General features: G+C 49.3%; 1 protein-coding gene across 1 annotated transcript in view; it reads left to right on the forward strand.

The window, feature by feature from the left end:
• Trak1 (trafficking kinesin protein 1) overlaps positions 1-24785 on the forward strand; it is a 110349-nt gene that overhangs the window by 50326 nt on the left and 35238 nt on the right. The window contains 1 exon segment of the mRNA XM_052724703.1: positions 17525-17601. Coding sequence (XP_052580663.1) covers positions 17551-17601 — 51 coding nt within the window. The 5' untranslated portion in view covers positions 17525-17550.

Raw genomic sequence — 24785 nt, forward strand, 5'->3', positions numbered from 1 at the left:
ATACTTTCCTTCTTTATGTGGCTCTCTCACACAGCAAATTACTAGACGCTTGCTATATCTGTCTTTATCAGTTGGCCTTTGAATCAATACTGAGGGAAGCTTCAAGGAACGTTCCATGATATTAGCAAAAGGTGAGTCAGTGCTGAGAAGGATGTGAAGTCATCATTTATGGTGGAGGTCCTGACTCACACGTGACGGACAGAGTCGCACTGAGGGTGGGAATTGGCAAGTCAGGGCATCGAGGACCCTCCTCTGTGAGTTGGAACTAGGCGCCAGCTGTGTTCCCTCCTGGACTCTGAGGTCCCAGAGAGTTTCTCCTGGTGTTGAGTTACTGCACCCATCTCCGTGCTCAGTTCCAGATGTGTTGGTCTTGCTCATACCCACACAGTCAGGTGTTGAAGGGTCTGCCAAGGCTCTGGGCGGCAGCTTATCCTAAGGATTGGAAGACGTTCATTGCTCAGTGCCTTAGAGTGATTTGTCTCTATCCAGCAACACAGCATATGTAGCATTGTTAGCCATTGTAGAATCCATCCACATGTACTCAGAATTTAGTCTAAACTCTGAGCCAAACAGTGTTAGTGACTTACATCAGGTAAAGTCTCATTAGTAGCATTTTTTTTCCCAGACAGGTTCTCTTGTAGCTCAGGCTAGCCTTAAACTTGCTTTACAGTCAAGGAAGACCTTGAACTTCTGACCCTCCTGCCTTCGCCTACAGAGTGCTGGGATTAGTGTTTAAATTGGCATAAGCAAGACCCTTGGGGGAAACGACCCTCATAGGGGCAGCCATGGTCTGTGGGGACAAGTGATCCAGGCTAAGGAGACATCAGTCCTGTCCGTCCACGCAGCGTCTTGGTCTCTTCCAGTGCTAGAAGGACGCCACTGTGACAACTAGGGAGACCCCAAGAAGGCATAGGTGACAGCGCCTCTGTTGGGAGGCACAGACAGGTGTGATCAAGTTTTAACTTCTGGGGAATCTAGATGAAAAATATGTTTTCTGTAAATCCCAGCTTTGTCCAGAGAGTACGAAGCAGCCACTGTTTAGTTCTGTGGCGGTGTTCTGTGCCTTCAAGGGCCTTTACAATTCAAAGTAAAGGAGCTTTTTTTTTTTTTTTTAGGTAGGGTCTTGCTAGAGCCCACTTGAAGTAATCCTCCTGCTTCACCCCTCCGGGTGACCCTGCAAAGTGTGGTGTTTACTGACATGAACCACCACACCCAGCTTGGGGGGAAGATTTTTAAACTTTGATATCCTAAGTATTTATTATGTGTGTGTGTGTAGATAGGTAGATAGATGGGTGACCTGGACAGCATTTTAAACATCAATTTAGACTAAAAGATGGATGTGAACAACTCAATGATTGGTGAAATCACTTGCGTTTTTTCCGAATGTGTGAATGAACCTTTGTTGTCGCTATCTTCTGGGCACAGCATCCTACGCATCCAGTAGTCAAGAGATGAGTCATGCTCCAGGTGGGGGGGAGGGGGGGTTCCCCCGCCCCGTCCTCCTTCCCACACTTTGGAGTAACCGACCAGTTTTCTCGGCTGGAAAAGCCCTGATATCCGCCTGTGCTCACTATCTTTAGAACTTAGTCAGTAATTTGATAATGCTTATTGAGATTGAACTATTTTTTTTACCAAGTGTGCGTATTTGAGATATAGTCTTGCTGTGTAACCCATGCTGGCCTTGAACTCATGGTGATCTTCCTGCCTTAGAGAGGATTCCAGGCATGTGCTGCCATGCCTGACTCTTGGTATGTTTTAAAAAGCATTATCTTTAAAGCTTGTACACATAATTTTTCAAAAAATTTGAAATTCTAATTTTGAAATCTGCCCATGATTTCTGCAACATTGTCTTTCCCAAACAACACAATTTTAATGTGTTACAAAGGAGCAATCATTTTGAAGTTCTAAAAATTTAACCGAGGTGTAACCTACCCCTAGTTGGAATTTTTAAATGAAATCTTTCTCTTCTCGTGGCTTCCTGCCTGAGCACTCATATGTGATTTTATGCTGGTCTTTATGAAGGCAGAAATTCAGTGTGGCAGGCAGTCTCAGCAACCACGCAGACTCCTCAGTCCCTCAGCCTCCAGGCTGGATGAAACCCAGACCTCAGCCTTGCACAGAGCCCCTTTATGCCCTTGCTGCTCAGATCTCCCTTCCTGGTCACTTGGCAGAGGGCAACAGCCAGAGTGCTCTGGACCGCAGGAATGTAAGAACTCAGCTGGTTATGGCAAAGCCACTACCTGAAGGGATCAATTCCTTCAGAGGAAGCCAAATTCTAGGGAGCATTTGGTGTTATTTAGCTTGTTATATATCAGCTGTCTTCTGTTATGAAAATCATGTGTGCCTTCATCGTTTTCCCAATTGATTTTTCCCTAAGAAGTGCTAACAGTGTGGACTGATCTCTCTCTGGACATACACATTCCAGGTGTTTGGAGAACAGCCTCAGGAAAGGCTTCCTTCCCCCCAGTCCATCCACTTCTCCCCTTTCAGCACTGGAATCAGATATCTCCCTTAGCCACGTTCAAGGACTAACAGAAATAACATCCAGACCACCACATGCTAGTCTCCTGATTTAAGGTAAATTCCACAAGGAGACACCGCCTAGGTCAGGTGGACCCTAAGTAATAGCTTTATACAATTTAGCTCGGACCCTCCTTTCTTACAGCCTTACTAACTTGATAGACCCTAACTTCTTACCTAACCACTCCTAGGAATATAGATTGAGCACACAAATTCCCTTTTTGATATAATGATATTAGCTCTCAGCTGACTCCTCCCTTAACCACTCCATTTTCAGGTCGTAAAAGAAAGCCTGACACTCACTGCCTGAGGAAACTCCTACCTGCCTTTATGACCTTGCAGGAATTCAGGCCTGGTGACCTGGCTGGAGGGGAAGATTGTGATTGTTTGGGTATATAACTGTAAAGTTAGAGATTGAATGGCGAATTAAAGCTAATGGACTAAAGAGCTCGGTGTGCTGAGATTCTGTTTCCCGACAAAGTTCTCTCTCCTGAGCCCCTGGGGTGTGTAATATCATACAAGAGCAGAGAGATGGAAGAGGTCAGTGGGCATAGACTTGTGGGGCCGGGGGACCAGTCACAGCGCAGCTGGGGGAGGCTGAAGCCCGAGTTACTGGGTTGGGGCTGCCTCACAGAGAATCCGACGGGAGAGCCTGTGTTAGTGACTGTGACAGGCAAAATCAAGCAATACAGAGGAATCTCTGTCAAGGTACACCTTAAACTGTGCATTCTTCCTTAGGGCACCACGGCAAGCTATTAGGCTTTTGATTTTTCTCTGTCTTGTTCTAGCAGTGAGAGAAATCTTTTTGGATTTGTGGGCATAGCTTGAAAAGGAATGTGGGGTTTATAAAACACAGGGTAATGAGGAGAATATGTGCTACTTGATATGCCAAAGAGAGCTGGGTGGTTACATTTAGCTTGGGCGAGGGATGGTTCCCACACATCCTGCTCCCTTTGTTAGGAGTCAGGGTCCCTGCCTTCCTTGGTTCCCACAGTCCGTGGCCCAGCACATTCTCTTCAGATTCCTTAGCACACCCACAGGAAGTCTCTCAGCTCAGAGGTGTTGGGCAATGCTTCACCCGGGCAACTCCACCAGGCCAGACCAGCGCCTTCTTACAGACAGGTGTGCCTGCTTGAGGCGTGGCTGGTGTTTTCTCAGTTGCTATGAAACTTTCAGGAAGCTACCATTCCTGTTCTTGTCCAGGGGGTGAAAGCCAAGAGCTTGACTCACAATGCATACTTTCCTGCCTGGCTCCCCTCTGTGTCAAGGGCATTTGGCAGGGTGCTGCCATTCCGACAGGTGCTCTGCCTGCCCCTCCTCCAGGGTCCTGTGAGCCTCCCTGTCCTTAGTTCTCTGAGTGATGCTGGGCGGGTGGCCCTGTGCACACCCGTCCACTCCTGCTGAGCCAGGGCATGTCTGCGACCCTGTCTGGAACCCAGCATGTGCCCCTTGGGCACAGGCTCCGATGGCTCCTCTGGACAGGTGGCCAAAAGCTCTCCCAAGGACAGTCCTTTAGGACAATGTTTCAAATTCGGGGTGACTTCAGCAATGTCCCTGAGAGATGTGGGAGGGGAAGAGGAATGTTTTGAATACGACTGCCAGGATGAAGAGAAGGCAGCCACGGTTGAGCAGCATGATACCCTGGACATCTTGGAGGAGGGTAAAGTCTACATTTTACTCCTGATTGAGCCTTTTCCTATTAGTATCCAGACAGGCCAGATTGATCACTGATGTCACCACGTTCTTTTACTTTTTAAATAAGTTCTTAAAGGAGCAGGTGTGCAAATGGCTTGATGTCCAGGTAGGGCACCAGGTGAAGCAGCACCTGGGCTCCCTGGGCTCCCTGGGACGTCTTCCCAGCCTCCCCAGAAATCGCTAGGGTCTGCCTCAGCCCTTCCTGATCCTTGTAAGCACACCCATCATTGGGCACTGTGTGTGGTTCTGCTTCCCACCTCTGGCTTACGCTTTTGGTTTTGAAATCCCTCCAGACTCACAGGGTCTGGGTTGCTTGCCTTTGTGATAGTCCAGCATTGGCTTAGGAGTTTCAGTTGTTTGGTGACTAAGTGGTCTCTAGTAAGTTGATAGGCTCAAGAGAACTAGTCAACCTTCCTACCAAGCAGAGTGTATTAAACACTAATCACTCATTTGAAATGGAGATTTTTACTTTCTTTTGGGGTGACAGGGTCTTGCCTATGTGGCCCAGACTATTCTAGGATTGTCCACCATCCTGCTTCCGCCTCTGAGTGCTGGCATTGCCAGAGTGTGCTATTGCACCCAGATGGGAAATACACACACACACACACACACACACACACACACACACACACAAGTTTAGAAGTACTTCAGAGATATCATAGGCTAACCTGACCCTGAGCTTTCTTGGGTGGGGAAGGCAGGTTCAGTGAAGTATGCCCAAATATTGGTGCATCTTAACGCCAATCAGGCTTCTGGTTTTTACCTGCAAACCTAAGAAAAATAATTTTGGAAGTGAAACAGGTTTTTAAGCAGCGACTGCACCTTTGAGCTTCTTGAGTGACGGCTGTCATCAGGCTGCCTTAGAATGCTCCGTTTTCATATCTCAGGCTAACTTTTCAGAATTATCCAAACCACTCTAATAGTTAAAGTTCTTTTCTTTTGAAGTTAGTGTCCTGAAAGTGCCGTTATCCCATTACCCCGGAGAGCTACACATACTTGATTGCGGAAAGGGAAATGGGGCAAGCCAGAGAGAGTGGGAACTCGGTTTTGAGAGTTGGAGCTTATCTGGTGTCTCACCAGACTTCGAGACAGTGGGTAGGGAAGGAGTGATGGGTGACAGGGTTAGTGTTGGGACAGGGGTGATGGGATGACAGGTAAGGGGGGATGGGGAGGAATGCCGGGCTGACAGAGGTGGTGGGTTGGGGAAGGAGTGACAGGCTGGTGTCTGGATTCTGATAGAGTGAGCAGTTGTTGAGTCCCTTGGAATGGTCAGAAGAAAGGCATGGTCTATGCTTGTGGAACCAGGTCCAGCCCAGACACCACCAGCTCTTTTTACTGTCCTGTAAGTCCATTGCTCCAGTGTGGTCTATGCCAGCATTACCAGGAGCTGATGCAGAAGCCCAGGCACTGGCCAAGAACCAGTGACCCTGAATCTGCATTTTAACAAGATTTGAAGAGGTGTGCAAGCATCAAAGTGTCGATTTCAAGCACAAAAAGGTGGTTTTTAAACCATTCATGAGCCATGTGGTTCTAAATCAAAGGGCGTGGAGGACTCTGGAATGGTTTCATATGTCCTCAGAGTGGAGGACAGATTCATGGAACACCTTACAAACACACAGTTCACACACATGCATACACACATACAAACATGCATACAACTATAAATACATGTGCACACACAGAGACAGATACACACACATGTATGTGAGCACACATGCACAACCACACACAGTGTGTTTTTGTTTTTTGAGGCAAGGTGTCACTGTGTAACCCTGGCTGTCTTGGAACTCGCTCTGTAGGCCAGGCTGGGCTTGAACTCACAGAGATCCCCCTGCCTCTGCCTCCCATATGGTGGAATTAAAGGCGTGCGACACCAGATCCAATTTAAAAGATTTATTTTTATTTTGGGGTTTCTTTCTCATTTTGGTTTTTGGGTGTGTGTTGCTCACAGAAGTCAGAAAAGGATGTTAGATGCCCTGCAGTTGGAGTTACAGACAGGTGTGAGCCACTGTGTAGGTCCTGGGAACTCAGGCCCTTGCGAGACTGGAAGCTCTCCTAATGCTAGAGTGTCCCTCCAGCCCTGTATGGATTCTTACAACAACGCTGTGGGGTTAAGTGTGCTATAGTTTACGGGTTCATAGGAGGGAAGACACCAGCCTGCCCTAGGCACAGATGTCCTAAGCAGAACAGCCCTCTGTTCCCACCTATGTTGCTGCTAACACTCTCCAGCTCCAGGCATCTCCCAGGAGCTCCTAAGGCATGAACGATCTTGACCCTACCCAGACCTCAGCTAGGTTGGCCCTGTCCTGGGGGTCCCCAACTGTAAACCTAGGGTGAGGGTCCTGTTCTGTGTTCACAGCTAAGGGACCCTGAGGGGTATGATACGACTTCTGCCCCTTCTTTGTAAGGTCCCAATGACAAACCAAAGTTCAGTTCCCCAGAGTTCAGCCTGGGGCACCAGTGAGTTGTACTGAGGGCGTGGATGAGGGCTTATTGACAAAACATGGTGCTCCCAAAGCAGCTGCATGAGAATGTCTGCACATAGCATGGATGATGGCTTCCCATGGCTGCATAGAAGGATCCCCGTTCCCCTTGTCCTCCTCAGCCAGTATACTCTAACCCCACCCCACCCCCAGACCCCAAGGCTATGTGCAATTAGGACAGAATTCCATACAACTGATTAGAAGGAGGCCAGATAGTCAGGTGAGGGTCCCATCACCCGCTCCACCTCCTTCTGTGAGGGAGCATCAAGTCAGCAAGCCCATCTGTGATTAGTCTTCCTAATGGGCACAGCTGAACTCCTGAAGGTGGGGTCTGTCTGGGAGGATAGTGCTGTACCACAAACCCCAGAGAGGCCAACCTAGCAGGCCCTGTGAGCCCTGCTATACACCCAGGATCTTTCTCGTGTGGTTCCAGGCCCTTCTAGACCCTCTCCTCTACTGTCTCCGTGACTCCTAACCCATCTAGTAGAGAGAGGGTCACTGTTGCTGCACCCCTGCAGTCTTTCTAGTGGGAAGGAGAACCGGGACAGCGCAGCTCGGGCCCCTGGAAGCTGCAGCAGACACAGTTGGTGTCCAGTGCTGTGTGACCTGCTCGAAGGGGCTCTGTTGGTTCTACCAACACCCCACCTCTCACCCATCCCATTCTCTCCTGGGATGACATCAGGCAGGGCTGAACAGTGTGAGGGAAGTGTTCACACCCTCTCTATGCCTGAGAATCACACTGGCGTGAGGAAGACAGGAGAGCAGAGACCGTGGTGTATTGCTTGGCAGGTCCCCATGGCTTCTCAAGAAACGCCTGCGGAAACCTGGTGTCTTCCCCGCTTCTCGCCTGGCTGCTTCTCCAGGCCCGTCCCCAGTTGCAAAATGAGTTGTGAAAGTTTAGGCAGGTGCCTTCCAGGATTGCTCAGAGGTCGGGATTTTCAAAGAGCACATGGAGTGGGCCAGAGTATACTGAGAACTCAGAGGAACATGTACCCATCCTGAAAAGCAGGAAGACATTCTAAAGAGATGCTGCGGTCCTTCTTATGGGTATAGACTGTGGGCCCCAAGAAGTGGAGATTTCCCCAGGAGTCTTGTATGGGGAGAAGGAAAGGGCGGGAGCTTGGCGCCAGCCAGAAGGAGGAGGTTGATAGTGTGTTGGACCACCAGGGAGAGCGGTGCTGACAGCGATGATGGCTGGTACCACACCTTGACCCTGGGTGAGCAGCTGTTTAAATCTCAACCTCATGGCAGATCCTGAAGATGGATTCAGAGGCCACTGCACCCCACTGGCCACATTGAACAATGCTCCTTCCTGTTCTTTGCTATTCCTTGTTTGTTTGCCTGACCTATTGAGGACATATAGATAAACTTGGTGTAAAAGGTCTGCTAGGGTCCAGGCTCTGACTAACACCTCTGGTAACAGTCAGGTCCAGGGTCCCTGAAGCCACAGCATATGCATCCCGCTGTCCTCACAGTGGCCACTGAGTCAAAAGGTGGTACCAGTCGCCTGCATGAAATTTTCAGCTTGAGAGCACTAGCCAGAGGTCAGAATCAGGACAGAGAACTGGGAAGACATGGTAGCTACCATGGAAACCCAGAGCCCAGTGGAGTACCTTGAGCCAGCCCCCATGCCAGCATCCAGGGTGGTATCCACTGGCTAGCCAAGGTCCCCAGTTGGTGCCCAGGTGAAGCTTGGGAAGTATAAACCGAGCATTTTCTTCCAGTTCAGAGAGCCTCCTGGGCTGCAGGGGATGATGACTCAGCCACACAGAGAACCAATGGGTCTGTGTGCAGAGCGCGGAGCCTTGGGTCCTGCTGCCTGTGGAATGTAACATTGTGTGAACAGCAGGACTCAGGTGTTCCTGGGACACCTCTGTAGAGCCGCAAATGAAAAACAGACTAACTGGTTTATCAGAACCATTGTGGGGTGCCAGCACCACCCCAGGCGAGTCCTGTGTGGAGGTCACCCCGTCTCTGTATTGGGGTCCTTTGGCAGATCCACCTACCTCTGGGTTCCTGGTCCCTCCAAACCCCCAGGAGCAGCTTTGCCTGGCACTGCCTGTCTGCTGGCCGCTCTGTGTTGTACTCATGTATGTGTGTCTTACCTTCTCAACTAGGTCAAGAATTCCTTAAGGGGCCCATTTATTTGCTCAAAAGATAGTGGTCTCTGGCAGCTTGTCGGGGAAACAAGTCAACCTCCACCACCCCATAATAGCTGTGGGGTGGGCTCTTCTTCTGGGATGGGTATCAGCTACAAAGAAGAGGGTATGCATGCACACTTGGCCAAGTGCCAGGACCATGGTGCCTTCCCAGGAATGAGCAATTTGGTTATCTCCTTGCTAAATGTCTCGGTGATAAGTGGCCACCATAGGTCAACATTAAGAGTTCCAGTCTGGGGTGAGGTCTGTGATTACTGCATTAAGTCCATAGTTACAGGTGCTAGAGACTGAACCAAAGTCTCATTAATGTTATGCTAGTGCCTCACCTGTCCTTGAACTAGAAACTTGGCTTCAGTCTCTGTTTGATTTGCTATATGGGGCTCATGTTTGCATTGTAGGTTTGTTCTGGTTAAAAGTGGAAGTGTTTATAAAGTGCTCAGGTCACTGACGTCATGTTGTCAATCTCAGTAATGGCTAGCTCTCATTTTTCTTCTCTGGCGTGCGCGCGCGCATGCGCGCGCGCGTGTGTGTGTGTGTGTGTGTGTGTGTGTGTGTGTGTGTGTGTGTGTGTGCTTGTATACTTCTGTATGTAGAGGCCAGAAATTAACATCAAGTGTCTTTATCAATCAGTTTCTACCTTATTTTTTGAGATGAAGTCTCTCACTAAACCTGGAATTCACTGATTTGCCTGGACTGTCTGCCCAGACACTCAGACCCTCCCCAGCATGCCGATTACCCGGCTTTTTTCCTGGTTTCTGGGAGATCAAATCAGGTCCTCATGCTGCATGACAAGCACTTGACTGAGCGAGTCATCTCCCCAGCCCCTCTTCCCTGACTTTAATTACTTGCTTGGTCCCCTCAGCCTCCTGGCTACCAAGATGAGGGGTCATGCCACTTCAGTAACTGATGACACTTGGGAGCTGCTCTTGACACCTCACACCCAGACATGGGTCAGGGCTCTGTGGACCACTGTTGGGGTGGACCTGGCTCTAGGCTAGCCTCTGTCCATGCTGCTGTCCCCAGTGTGCCTTTGTCTGGAAGCCAGCAGGCCTGAAGCTCCTGTGGTACGGGGTGTCCACCACTGCCTGCTTGCTAAGGTCACAGCTGCTCTGGGAAACCCTCTTGAGGATACATCTTCCCCGAAACCTACACTCTTCATTTTTTGTCTCCTCTAACTTGAGCTTGTTTGTCGGAAGCTTCAAGGCCAGGTGAGGGGACTCAGCTGCATGTGTGTTCATTTGAGGGATAAGATGTTCCACCCCTCTCTGGAGCACTGTGTAGGAATGGACTGTTATTTGCAAACAAAAAGATCTTTCCAGTTTTTTTCTGGGTATCGGCCAGCCTGGTTCAGGGCAAGACCTCTTCCTGGTTCCTGCTGGTTCCATTGCTGTTGTCTCTGGATGGTTCCCTGCCTGGCAACAGCATTTAACCCCAGCAAGGCTTAGTCAGGGCTGAGGGAACAAAAGAACGCTTTTATATTACTACCTTGCTATAGGGAAGTGGTAGGGATACGGTGCAGTTTAGGGGCCCTTGTTTGCATGTATTTGGTTACTGAAAATACTAAGATGGAATTTACATCCTATAAAATTCACCCATTGTTACTGGGCAGTTTCATGGTTTTTTATAAATGCTCTGTATTGTGCAACCTTTATTCTAATTCACACTTGGATTTTGCACCCTTTCCTCCCTAGTAAGAACCCTCGTGCTGTTTATACTTCGTCTCAGTCCTGAGCAAATGTTAATGTACTTCCTATATGAATAGAATCCTAGAAGAAAGCAAAATTTTATGTCTTCTTTTGGATTTTGAGGTTTAATTATGTTGTGGCATGTACTCATTCCACATTCCTTTTTATGGCTAAGCAATATTCCATTGTATGGAACACCATACTTTGTTCATTCACCAGTTAATGTATATTATTTCTACTTTTTGCTTATAGTGATTATTGTTGCCATGGACACTCATGTTCAAGTTTAGGTAGAGGCATGTCTTCGTTTCCTACTGGTAGGTACTTAGGATGCGTGAACGACTCTGTGACCTTAGGTAATCTAACTCTTATAGCCTTGGTTTCCCTGGCTTGCAGTACGTTCAGTTCACTCAGCCCTGTGTCTCTGTGGGGTTGCCACTCTTTGCCCATTCACGATACCCACGATACCCACACAAAGATGCCCTTGTGGCTAATGGGTGTTTGTCAGACCTTTCTACTCCATTTCATAGATGTGAGCATGAGAGGTAGGGGTGTCATCAGACAGCCAGAGGGACTTCCTTCTTGCTGGGCTGTGGAAAGAAGAGGAAATAAATTCTCCGATGGAGACATGAGAGAAAGACAGTCTTCCCAGAAGGAAATAACAGGTGTGGAGGCCAGGGCAGACCAAGAGTGACATCACCAGGTGTGCATGAGCGGGTGGAGAGTGGGCATGAGCACCTGGCAAGGAGGTGGAGAGAGCTGATTGCACAGAGGAGGTCGGCCCTGGGTGTTCTGTGCATGGAGGCTGCTGGTTGCAGGAAGTGGCAGAGCTGGGGACATTTTAAAGCAGGACATGGGCCTGTTAAATCAAAGGCATGTCAGCAAGCTTTGCAGGACGCTTGTTTTGTGAGGCCTGGAAACTTGATGTGTGTGGTGACTCAACCAGGATTTGATGGGAGCCTTTTGGATATGGATCATAGGTTCTGGGCCTCCACCCACCGCCCGTGTGAAGAGGGCAGACTGTAGGCTTTATTATGCTTGCTTCCTGGTGGATCAAGGGCCACACTGTAGTGATACTTTTCATCATGACACCTGCTGCTGAGCAGAGAGGGGCAAAGCCACCCACTTACGGATGGCTCTTGTTTCACACATCAGTTACCTGCTCTGCCTCCCTGGGGCATATTGGAATTTCTAGGGTACATGTCTGCTTTAAATGCATGTTCAGTATGTCTCAGTTTAAAAATATTTTCTTACACTTATATATTTGTATGTGTGCACACGTGTGCCTCGGCATGTGTGTGCAGATCAGGGACTACTTCCTGGAATCGATTCTTCTCCCACGTGTCACAGGGTTTGAACTCAAGCCAGCAGGCTTGGCATCAAGCGCCTTTCCCCACTGAGCCATCTTGCCAGCTGGCCGGCACTGCTTATAATAAAAGTTATGAAAGATAAAACTTATTTTTGTAAGAAGTGGCTGATAAGGTGTAAGTGACGGGAGGAAATTCCCGGGGGATGAAACCTGCTTTTAGAGCACACTTTGTTGAAAACCTGCTTTAATTAAGTGACCTAAGCATAAGGCAAAGCGCAGGAAGCCCACATGCAGATTGGATGGGCGGGCCTGAGTAGCCTTCATTCGTGGATGTTGGCTGCATGGTCTTTGAGTTATGAGGAAATGGCATTTTCTTGAGGGTTAGGAGTATCTTTGTTGATATACACACGCCCACAATTGCACACATACATATACACACATATGTGCATATGTGTAAAATTCTCATTCATGTGTTAATGCCAAAAATACACGAAGACCTAGGATGTTGATGCTGACAAGAGGGATGTTTTCAGAGCCAGGTTAAGAAGTGGCAGCAGCTACGTGTTCACTCCACCAAAATGGAGGAAGAGTGAGGTCTCCCAACTCTGAGACAACCGATCAGGCCACCGTGTCAGGAGCTTCTCAAGCTTGTGGATGTGACGTGTGGCGTGGTGACAAAGGTGCCTTGGGCAGAGCAGGTGGCAGTGCTGATGGATCCGAGTCCTTACAGCCGTCCCCCCCCCCCCCGCACCTCCTCTCTGCTCGAGTCCTTACAGCCTGTCCTCCCGCCCCCCCTGCACCTCCTCTCTGCTCTTGCTGTCTGGCACCCCAACTTTCTGCTGCCTGCTCTAGCCTTGTAGTCAGCATCTCGTTCCCCCTCTTCGTTCACCCCACTCCTGCCCTCTGACCCAGTGACCCCAACCACCATTGCTTCCTTCCCCAGGAGAGTCTGTGTCTGGGCCTCAGCCGAGGTCATCAAGTCGCGCCCACACAGATGCTTGGGTTTGGCAGGGACTGGGATCTGCCAGCATGTATTCGTAAAATCATTTGGGGTGTGGTTTAATTTACATAAATATTACACATTGGTTTTTGGATCCAAGCACTGCTCAGAACTCCAATCTAGTCCAAGATGCCCCTTGCTCTGGCCAGCCAGCCCAGGGCTAGTCCCCAAGAGGAAAGCCTTGCTCTCTTCCAGCCCTTCAGAGTGGAATCTCTCCAACGCAACACAGCCCGGCCAGCTCCTTGGAGGGCATTTCTACCACTGGACCTCCTCCTCCTCCAGTAGTGGTCAGTACTCTGCTCAGAACCTCACTCTATGGTGCTGTGACCGGCCCAAGGCATCGGTTTCATTGGCAGCCTGTCTTGCTACTGATCTGGGGGATGGGTTGCTCTTGCTGGCTGTGTCCCAGCCGGAAGGAAGAGTCCGCATTGTCCTACCTCCCAGTCAGGCTTACCTCAGTCTCCCTGTGAAGGAGTTCACTTCCTGTCACCCAGGAAGGAGCCCTCTGGAAGAATCTAGCAGGGTTAACACAGGTCACTAGGCCAAAATGTTTTCTGAGATGCAACCACACACTGATGCTCTCCTATGAAGATCCTCTAGTGGTTTTCTGTTGGCCTGTGATAACAGTCCGGGATCCTTTTATAGGGTCTCACTATGTAGGCCTGGCTAACCTGCATGCTGGGATCACAGTGCATGCTTCTATGGTAGCTGACAGTCCCAGCTCTTTGAAGGGGCTTGCACCCTTGGACCCTTCCAACGGCTTATCTCCAATATCTCTCCTAAGTTGGCCTATTTCCGGTGTACCCCAAGCGGTTCATAAGGCTAGTGCAGGACAACATCACTCAGAATTGGTGATAGTACAGAAGACTGAGGATGTGTACCGTATGTCTACCTGGCTGTCTGGTGCAGGATACAGTACATGTCTTCCTTAGTATTTGGACCATAGTTTTCCATTGTATTCAGTGGAAATTGAATTTGCATTTCCATGTACAGTACATGGAAATATTTTTGTGTACAGTACATGGAAACACATGTGTTCATTGTTAGAGATTTGTAGCTGCCCCTTTCTCTTTAGACACACTTTGGGGTGGAAATGCATTTATCTAGGTCCCTGTGGAGAGAGAACTTGGCCGAAATTTATGGTATTTCATGTGTGGAAAGTGAAACTTGAAAAAGCAGAGCCTTTGTTTAGCCTCCTCACAGTTTAAAGGCAGGTTTGTTCTTTACTCAACTTCTCACTCTTGCTACACCCCCTCTTTTTTTTTTTTTGGAAGAGGGAACCTAAGACCCAGCAATTAAGGAGCCTGCCTGGGACCTGGGGTTCCCTGCCCCCCCTCTGTGAAGAGCTCCTCCCAGGTCAGGGTGCTCTCTGCTCTGCTGCACAGGCTCCAAACACTGATGTGTCCTGGCCCCGGCCTTGCTGTGTCCTTTATGGTGTCCCTGCTTGAGTTCAGGAACACACTGGTCAGGGTTCAGCTCCTACACCACAGCCTCATTCTCTTTGACCTGTGACGGACATTATGTAGACAAATTATTGCGTGTTGTTTGAGCTCACAGAGAAGCTGGAAGCCAGGTTGCCCCAGCCCACTTCAGACCTAAGCATGTTTGTGTCAAGTGTCCTCCAAGGCCCCTTGTCTGGACGTGAGTTGACCACCCCCACCCCCAGCTCTGTGACGGGGAGGGAGAGAAAAACTAAATATCCCAAGAGTGAATTGTGTCCTTGCGGACAGTTGAAGGCAAGCCATTTCCAACAGAAGTTGCTGACCTTTGTCCTGTGAAGTAAAAATGCCTACAGTGGAATGGAAGCAGAAGGTTCAGCCATGGTCAGACCATCTGGAGAGAAAGCTCACCAGGAACTCCAGCTGATGGCCTCGTGCTCCCTGGTTGCTGTCTGCCGGGTGCTGTAAGCGCCAATTTGACGATGCTATCTGCTGCTCATGCTCTTACTTTGGCTAGGTGTACACTTCATAAACTCACCCGAGCAAAACCAGTATGACCGTTGTAGATCATTCTCCAGGCTGCACAACAGACCTCCGTGGTGGCCTTGGTGTCCCATTCTCTATGTAGAAGTGCCACCTGCAGGGTTGCTGGGAAGGGCCCTTGGGACAGGGTCCAACTTCACAGACACAGAGGTGAGCTGCTGCTCTCCTGGATCCACCTTGTATTGAACTCAGCAGCCCCCAGCTGTGTGATTCTGGGGAAGTTACTTAGTGATTCTCTGAGCCTAATCTTCTGATTTGTGAAATGGTGTGAGTAACCACTTCTGTAGACGGATTTTTCTTTGGGCTGACAGCTCACAAAAAACAACATGAAGACTTATTACTAATCATGAAAGTTCGGCCTTAACTTAGGCTTGTTCCTAACTAGTTCTTGTAACTTAAATTAACCCGTATTTTTTAATTTGTGTTCTTTTACATGGCTCTGTTACCTTAACTCTGTGCTGCCCATCCTGCTTCCTCTCCACCTGGCCGGTGACTTCACCTTTCTTCTTCCCAGAACTCTCTCTGTCCAGAATTTCTAGCTCTTTATTAAACCAATCACAGTGACACATCTTCACACAGTGTAAAAGAATATTCCATAACACACCTCTCTGCCTGCTGTGAGGGCTGCATGATCTGTAGAGCCAGATGTGGTCAGTGCCTGACCTCAGTGAGCATGCTCAGAAAGGGCTGCAGAGCAGCCTGGATCCATCCGTGCACAATGTTCAAATGTGGTCAGCATCTCACTGCACTCCGTAAAGATGAATTTTTATTATCTATTAATTAAGAAAATGCTTGCTGCTGTTATTGTCTTAAATGTCAACTCAGGTCCCATGTTCTTGTATTAGCCAACTGTCTATTTCCTGAAAAATACTTAATGCCCCTCACTAGCATTACTATAGTTATTTTTAGAATCATTTTTAAAGCACAAACAAGAAAATTAAAACCTGCGATCTATCCAAATGCTGGTGTTTTTGTGGTTGCTCTGTTTTTTTCCTTTCTGTGTACTATTATATATATATATATACATATATATATATAAAAGCATAAATACTGAAATGTTTCATACAATCCTTGCTTAGAGCAAGCAGTGGTTTTTACTTAGATAGGGTAGTTGGCTCAGTCAGTGGTCCTGAGTCTTGTGGAATGTCCTGGTGCCCCTAGTGCAGGCATGGGATTGCCACGCACTGGCCTTTCCTCTGTGTGGAACCTCCCAGCTGCTCAGAAGACAGACGTGCTGTTAGGGGCACAGCAGTCGTCACACAGAGACTACTTGTTGACTTGAACTACTGAACCATCCCAGGCAGTTTGAGCTGGAGTCCATGGACATCAAATTAGAGTGGGTTTAAACTCTCTTACATATCTCCCTGCTGTCCCCTTGCTGGCCAATGTGAAGGCGAGGGGTTCTAGAGCCAGGCAGTGTCTGCTCCCCAGAAGGCAGAGGGGCCTGGGGAGTGCCGGCTGTGCGGAGGGAGGATGTGGACGGCCTGGCTCTTGCTTCCAGGGTGCTGATGCCGCAGATTGAAAACCAGATTTCAGGCTCTACTGAGCTAGGAAATCATTCCAGCAGATCAGGTTTCTCTGAGCTCATCTCTAGGATCAGCTCTGCTTGCGTTGCTGAATTATTTAGAGACGACTGAACTCCAGCAGCAGCTCTCTAGCAAGGCTTCGGGTGTGACTTGGTGAGAGGCTTTGCGTCCCAGGTGCCTCTCACGAGCTATTGTTGGATGTGGGTCATCATGAAAGCTTTCACTTAATAGAATTATTCTCCAGGGTCTGTGTTACATGGCATCACATAGCATCACTATGAAGTTGTGTGTGTGTGTGTGTGTGTGTGTGTGTGTGTGTGTAGGGGGCGTGCTTGTGGAGGTCAAAGGTCAACTTCCAGTGTCCTCCATCTCTTCAGCACAGGGATTACAAACTGATCCCACTATGCCTGATTTCTTTTTTTTAACATGAGTTCTGGGGGTCAAACCTGGGGCCTTGTGTTTACTACTTTACCAACTGAAAAGCTTCCACTCTTAGGATACTTTTATTTAACCCGAAGTGACAGGTTCAACATTTTTTCGTTGGCCCTAAATCCAAATACAATCACTTTCCCCCGTAGAGGAAAAGTCGTGGGGCTCTTGGTGTGCCCTGAACCATCATCAGTCCCTTGCCGTCAATCACTTTAGCAGACTAAAGCCTTCCTCCACTGGGAGAAGGGGATGAGAAGACACAGTCCTAAAGTGGTTCATGAGCAGCCTCTCATGATGCCATGATGCAGTGAGCTGTATGTGTAATGAAATTGTGCTCGGTGTGCATGCGTGTGTGTGTGTGTGTGTGTGCGCGCGCGCGCGCACGTGTGCACGAGTGTGCAGCAGCCATGGTGGTAGAGCTTGTGGAGTGGATTTTCAAAGGCTAGTACGCTATGGATACGGAAGCTGCAGAACTTTGGAATCTAGGCCAGTCAAGAAGGGTGTGTGTGTCCCTGTGAACTTGTCAGCTTGAGAATGTTGTTTAATAATGATACGGACGTCTGCCTTCTGCGAGCTGGGCCTGTGTGGTCAGTGGGTCCTCAGGCCTTCTAGTGATTCACGATTCAGTGACACTGGTGTCGGACTCTCTGGTGACTAACACTCAGACACAGTTGAGGACCAGCTGCTGCCGGCTCTCCGACATTAGCGATCTCACTGCCTTGTCTGTGTTTTACAGTTCTATGTGCTGAAAGAGTTGGCCAGATGACTAAGACATACAATGACATAGACGCTGTCACGAGGCTTCTTGAGGAGGTGAGTGTCCGGGGGAGGGGAGGGCTTCTGTGGGGATGGTTCCCATGGGCTCCCTGCCTGTTCAGGAAGGAGCCTCACACTGGGCCCTTGCAGGATACATACAATCCAGCGGTTTCATTTTGGTATTTATCCATTTTGAGGCAGGATCTCACTATGTAGCCCTGGCTGGCCTGGAACTTGCTGTGTAGACCAGGCTGACCTAGAACTCATAGAGATATACCTGCCTTTGCCTCCCAAATGCCAAGATTAAAGATAATCATCATCACACCCAGTAACTCTGTCTTTTAACTAGTAACTATGTGCCGAGGTCTTTGCAGCTGTTGATTTTGTGGGCATGTATTTGATTTGTTTTTATTGTTTGAAAGAGAATCTTGTGAGGCCTTGGCCTCACACTTGCATTGTTTCTGAGGCTGGCTTTGAACTCCTTGCGCTCTGAGTGTACCATCATGCCCAGCTGATATTTTAGATTGGGGTTGCCCAACCTTCTGGCATTGTAGTATGACTTTGCCATATACAAGTGTGTTGACCCACATTTATAACTGCCCTGAGATATATACAGTCAGTCGGCAGGGTGCAGGTCAGACAAACCTTTTTAGATTTTTGATATTATGAATTTACAACACAAAAATACAATGTCATTTAAGTACTTGTTGGAACACCCTGTTTCTGACCAGAGAAACCCAAACTGTCTCCGGGAGAAGAACATGTCCTTACCTGTGGCCTCCTGAATGTAGTGTATGCCCTTGCTTAGTGTGGCCAGTGGAGCGGGACACAGTGTCAACACAGAAGCACAAAGCGACGGGACGGTCACTCTGATCAGGGTGGCTACACGCCCTTGAGAGACTGTGACGACTGTGGCGTTCTCAGTTGTTTGTTTTCATTTGGGAACAGGGTCTGTGCAGTTCCATAAGGACACATGGGTGTACCCTGTGTATCTGCAGGCCAGGGTGGGCATGGCTTGGGGAGAAGTATTGGTAATTTTTTCCCCACTGTGACCAAATCTGACAGAAACAGCTTGAGGGAAAGGGCTTTAGTTTGTGCTCATGGTTTCGAGGAATCTCAGCACAACACATCAGGGAAGATGTGGCAGAGAGGCTTCTCCTGTGGAAGAGAGCATGAGGTGCTGGTTGTTCATGGGGTGGCTAGGGGCGAGGACCAGGTTACAACCTTCAAAAGCCAGCCCTTAGTGACCTACTGCTTCCGGCCAGGCCCCGCCTCCTTAACTTGCCAAAGCCTCCCAACACAGCACCACCGGCTGGGGGCTTTGTGTTCAAAACACCAGGGCTGTGGAGGGATCCCTTGATCAGGTCAGACCCTAACAGTGCCTGCCTTTCAACCCTGGCCCTCACCACAGACCTGACCTTCAGTGGACAGGTGGCTTAGGGCCTTGTTTCTGGAATCTCAGTGTCTCTGGGTTCGGTGACTTCTTTAGCACCTCCCCAGGAAGAGGGCAGGGTGACTGTTGCAGCAGTGGTGGATGATGCTGGAGCGGGCCCTGCAGTGCGGCAGCAGTCAGGGCTTCTGCAGCCCTGCACCGTTCATCCCTCGTGCCTTTGTCTCAGTGTACATGACATTTCCACTCACCCTGGAACACATCTGTCCTGTTCTGAAGGAGGAGTCAAGAGCTCCACATAGGTGATGTCAGGGTATGAGACTGTGACAGTCCCCTGGGGATGGCATTTTGAGATGCTGGCCTCCTGCCTTCTGGTGACATTACAGCTGCTGTCATCGTCTGCCTGGTGTGGCCATGGTAGGTCCACCTGGCTGCGCATTGGATTTGGAAATGGCCTTGCTGACCTTTCCCTGTGGGATCCGTTTCTCCAGCAGTGTCACTGTGGGAAAAGTGTTTCTGGCATCCTCCCCTAACCCCAGGTCCATGCAGCCGCCAAGTCTTTTGGGGGATTCTCCATCTATATCCTCATTTTTATTCTGGGCTCCTGAGCCTGGTGGTGGGGTTTGCCTTCACCTGTTGTAAGTTCTTGGCCTCTGCCATCACCCCACACTCTCCACAATGACCTCACACCCTTCCTGGCCTGCAGAGCTTCTGAGGTTGCATTCAGAGTGACCCACAGTTCACATTCTTCAGTCTGCAATGACATGCTGTCGTTGGAGACATACCTTCCACCTTGAGACCCTGTGACTTCATGATGCTTCTCATGCTCTCTCACTCTCAGCTACAGGCCACAGGCCCTGTGAAGCTGCTCCAGAACCTGGTAGTCTGTGTGTGGGTTAAAAACTGCCAGGGCAGAGCTCCTGCTGTGTGATCTCACAGACCTTGAATGGGATGTCTGTCTCCTGGTGCACTTTTAGGAGTGAAGTTTGACAAGCAGCTAAGTGCTAATCATCCATTGTTGCATGAATTCTATGGATACTCTTGACGGTAGATGCTGGTATAGTGGAGGGACCTGAATCTGAGGGACCAGTGCCAAGATCCCAAGGGTTTTCCACCCCTGGCTCATAACGGCTCCTCTCCGATGGACTCAGCTTCTTTGCCACTGCATTTGCTATTCTTCAGGCTCTGGTCGTATTGCTTGTTGGTTGTCAGGAGGATATTTCTACTTTTGGAATATGACCTGGGCTCCGCTGCCCTGCTACCCTGCTGCCCTGGGCATCTATAGCCCATAGTCCTTGACTGTGATACATCTGAGGCCTCACTGTGGGGTGATGTTCCATGGGGTACCATCCTTCTCTCTGCTGTCACATCCAAAGGCCACTTCCAGAGGACCCGAGGTATCTAGCCCTTTATGCAGAGGCCCCGTGTGAAGAACTTTTTCTGGCCAGACTTGGTAGTACATGCCTATAATCTCAGCGCTTGAAGATCCAGGTGGAGGATAAGGAGTTCAAGGTCATCCTCAGCTATCTGGTGAGTTTGAGGCTAGCCTGAGCTACATGAGACTGCCCCAGAAGAATTATTTTTAAAGAATTTACTTTTCCCTGGTTAATTTTCTAACTAAGCATGGCTGTATGAAATATGAACTCTCCTTTAAACAAATTTGAGTTGGTGGAAAGAATGTCACATCTCGTTAGGACAGTCTCTTCCCTTGGCTCTTCGTAGTGCCTTCCTGTTTAGTTTTTGATGGGCAGTCATGTCTGCACCTCTGTGTTTTATAAATAGCAACTGTTCCCTTTGTCCTTGGCCCTGATAAGGCGATCACAGGGAGTCCCTGCCTTTCTCTGTAACTGGGCGTCTTAGAGTCTGACTGCCACAGCCCGTCATGTGACAGTCACCCCAGGCTGCTCCTGCTTGGGCTCTGGGCCTCTGTTCAGGAATGCTGGCTTGCACACCTGGTCTGCCACATTCCGGGGTGCTGCAGGATTTGCCCAGGATGTACAAGTGCAGCTACGAGCTGTGTATGTGTGTGTGTCTGTCTGCCTGTGCTGTGCTTTGTGTGTGCCTGTGTGTGTGTGTGTCTTTGTGTGTCTGTATGTCTATGTGTGTCTGTGTTTTATGTGTGTATGTGTGTGTGTGTTTCTGTCTGTCTCTCTGTGTGTGTGTCTGTATGTCTGTGCGTGTACGTGTATGTCTGTCTGTGTGTGTGTGTGTCTGTATGTCTGTGTCTGTGCCTGTGCGTGTGTGCATGTGCGTGTGCGTGTGTGTATGTGTGTGATGGGGAGGGTCCTGACTAGAAGGAGATCCTGAAGCTCATCTTTCATCCTGATTGGCTGAACTGAGACTGCACCCAGAGTTCACCTCTCTGCCCCAGAGAAAGCATGCTTTCCATTGGTCCATAGTTAATCTTTTTATCCTAAAATTGGTGAATGAGATGAGTCATTGCTAAGTGTGGGAGGTAGGCTAAGCCTCTGCAGGGAGAATGCCAGCCGCCTGGTGTGTTGGTAACAAGGGCCAATACCAGGTTGTAGGCTTTCAAGCCACCTCGATTCATTTCTCAGAGAATAAAGAACTAGAGTTTGACTGGCTTGTTCCAGGGCCTGAGTTTGTTACTTATGGTCTCTGATTGTCTCTGAGGTGAAAGCCAAGCTCATTTCCTGGCTGTTTTCTTGATTTTAGAACTATATGTTTAGGAGGACTCCTTACCCCTTACGCACACACACACACACACACACACACACACACACACACACACACACCCCTACACACACTCACATACACTCACCTCCTGCACACACGTGCACATACTCAGCCCACACACATGCACACAAACACCTTGCCCCATACCTGTGATTCTCAAAAGAAACCTAAGTACCCTGTTACTAGATAAACCTAGACAGAGCCAGACATGGCCATGCAGGGGGATCGAGGTCAACCTGGGCTGCATACCCAGACCCTGTCTCAAAACAACAATACCAACACCCAAAAGCAAAAACAAGCTAGACAAGAAAGACTGGAGATGGTACAGCAGCTTCAGGTTTCCTGTCACCATAAGTAGTTCTCTGCCCTCCTTGCTTCTCATCCTGCAGACATGCGCTGGGTAATTACAGTAAAGATTAGATTTACAGTGTAGGCCTGAGATCCCTGCTCTCAGCAGGACGAGAGCAAGAGGACAGAGGCCTTCAGGTGTGAGGCGTGGTCAGTGGGGCAAAGGACTTCCTGTTGGAGCTCACTGCCCTCTTGTTTTTGTTCCTGGACTGTTCTCTGTCCTCACCCCTCCCAGGCGCCTGCCCTCTCTGTCCCTTGGGCAGCCTTGTCCTTCATGTCCTCCAGTAGCACCTTGCTTCTCTGCCTGCAGTGCTCCTGCATTTCTGCCTGCAGTGCTCCTGCATTTCTGCCTGCAGTGCTCCTGCATTTCTGCCTGCAGTGCTCCTGCATTTCTGCCTGCAGTGCTCCTGCATTTCTGCCTGCAGTGCTCCTTGCTTCTCTGCCTGCCGTGCTCCTGCTTCTCTGCCTGCCGTGCTCCTTGCTTCTCTGCCTGCCGTGCTCCTGCATTTCTGCCTGCAGTGCTCCTTGCTTCTCTGCCTGCTGTGCTCCTGCATTTCTGCCTGCAGTGCTCCTTGCTTCTCTGCCTGCTGTGCTCCTGCATTTCTGCCTGCAGTGCTCCTTGCTTCTCTGCCTGCAGTGCTCCTGCATTTCTGCCTGCAGTGCTCCTTACTTCTCTGCCTGCAGTGCTCCCTGCTTCTCTGCCTGCAGTGTTCCTTGCTTCTCTGCCTGCCGTGCTCCTGCATTTCTGCCTGCCGTGCTCCTTGCTTCTCTGCCTGCCGTGCTCCTTACTTCTCTGCCTGCAGTGCTCCTGCATTTCTGCCTGCAGTGCTCCTTGCTTCTCTGCCTGCAGTGTTCCTTGCTTCTCTGCCTGCAGTGCTCCTGCTTCTCTGCCTGCAGTGCTCCTTGCTTCTCTGCCTGCAGTGCTCCTTACTTCTCTGCCTGCAGTGCTCCTGCTTCTCTGCCTGCAGTGCTCCTGCTTCTCTGCCTGCAGTGCTCCTGCTTCTCTGCCTGCTGTGCTCCTGCATTTCTGCCTGCAGTGCTCCTTGTTTCTCTGCCTGCTGTGCTCCTGCATTTCTGCCTGCCGTGCTCCTTGCATTGAGGACTCACATCTGTGCTTGTGGGAAATTAGCAGTGTCGTGGGGTGAAAGCAATGGGGAGTGGGGTCAGGAAGTGAGTGGCGAGTTTTAAGCACCTGCTGACCATCCTGTCTGGGCGGGGCGCTTGTCCTGGCAGGGCATCTAACAGGCCTGAGTTGGACTTCTGCAGAGAAGTGGACACTGTGACTGCTGTTTAGCTGCAGTAAGAGGGCTGACACCACTCTGACCTGTGCTGCTCTGGAGTCCACCTCTGGGTACTCACTCCTGGGCAGCCTCAGTTACACTGTTCTTCAAGTCCTTCCTCAACTGAGCACAGCCACTGAGTCTGAGAAATGACCGAGGGCCACCGGTGGGGAATCTTCTTGTCTCCCCATGGCCCTTGTGACAAATGCAGGGTTGAGCCCCTCGGATTGCCTGGGCTATTCCTGTGGCCCTTGACACGTGTGCTTCTGAGTGATTAGGAATGATGGGAAATAAGCAAGGTAGGGGTGTGTAGGGTATTTATGCCTCACTTCTATAAACACCTGACCAAAGCTTGAGCTCTAAATGACACTTGAACCATGTGGGAGGCATTTTGATATTTTCATTTTTGAGCTGTTGTTTTCCATTTAAAACAATGTAAGGAGTAGAGCATTTGATGTGAGGTATGCTTAGAGTTCATCAGCCTCACAGATGAGCAGGCGGCACTAGACCCCTCTCTCCTGTAACTGGCGGCTGATGCCTGCTTGTCTCAAAACAGAAAGTTACAAATAATCACATTTGTGATGAGCATTTTTGATTTTCTCTAATTTTTTTTTTAAAAAGGCTTATTTTATGTGTATGACTGTTTTGCCTGTCTGTGTACTGGGTGCCTAGTGCCCAGAGACCAGAGAGGGCATCGAATCCCTGGGACAGGAGTTAGAGAAGGTGGTGAGGAGCATGTAAGTGCGGGGACCTGAACCTGGACCCTCTGGAAGAGTAGTCAGTGCTCTTATTGTATTATTCTGCTACATGACTGAGCCCACGGTCAGAAAAGGGGGCCATCTCAAACTCCAAATCATTACATAAGGCTGGGTGTCCCAGACCAATGAAATGGGGAGTTTAGAGGGTCAAAACCCAGCTTATGGGAGAAGAGGAAGGGAATTTCTCATGATCTGAGAACTTTAAAAATGACTGTTTTGCACCAAATCAGCACACCACCCACACTTGCCTGTCTTCATGCTGGTATCCCTTTCTGTACAGTGGTACGTGAGAAACTGATTCCTCTTCACTTATCTCTTAAACTTCTTATTATCTTATTTTCCAACGAACGAGCCATCAGTTGCAATTTCTTTAGTGATTTCTCAGCTCCCCTGTAGTTACATAGTCTGTGGCTTGAACAAAACTATGGTTTCCTGATTCTGGAGAAAACAAATGTTCAGGCCATGAGGTGGTGCCTCATGTGGAGTCAGAGCCCCGACTGTCGCTGCTACAGCCCGCCACTTCAGTGATTCCATTTCCTAGAGCAAGTGAACAGGGTACTTGACATAGACTGTGAAGTGGTGTGGTCTTCTAGAATGTCTTTTACCTTACCAGCCTCCCATCTAACACAAGCAGATGAATCTCGTGGAGATGGATTTGGAGTTGGCATCTGTCCCCTACCTGGGACATCTTTCTTCCCACAGAGGCAGTTATGTGTTTGTATGGTCCACTCTGTCTAACCGTTGTCATAGCTGAACTAGCAAAACATC

Source organism: Peromyscus californicus, unplaced genomic scaffold (genome assembly GCF_007827085.1).
Source record: "Peromyscus californicus insignis strain IS unplaced genomic scaffold, ASM782708v3 Scaffold_11__1_contigs__length_118956290, whole genome shotgun sequence".
Lineage (NCBI taxonomy): Eukaryota > Metazoa > Chordata > Mammalia > Rodentia > Cricetidae > Peromyscus > Peromyscus californicus.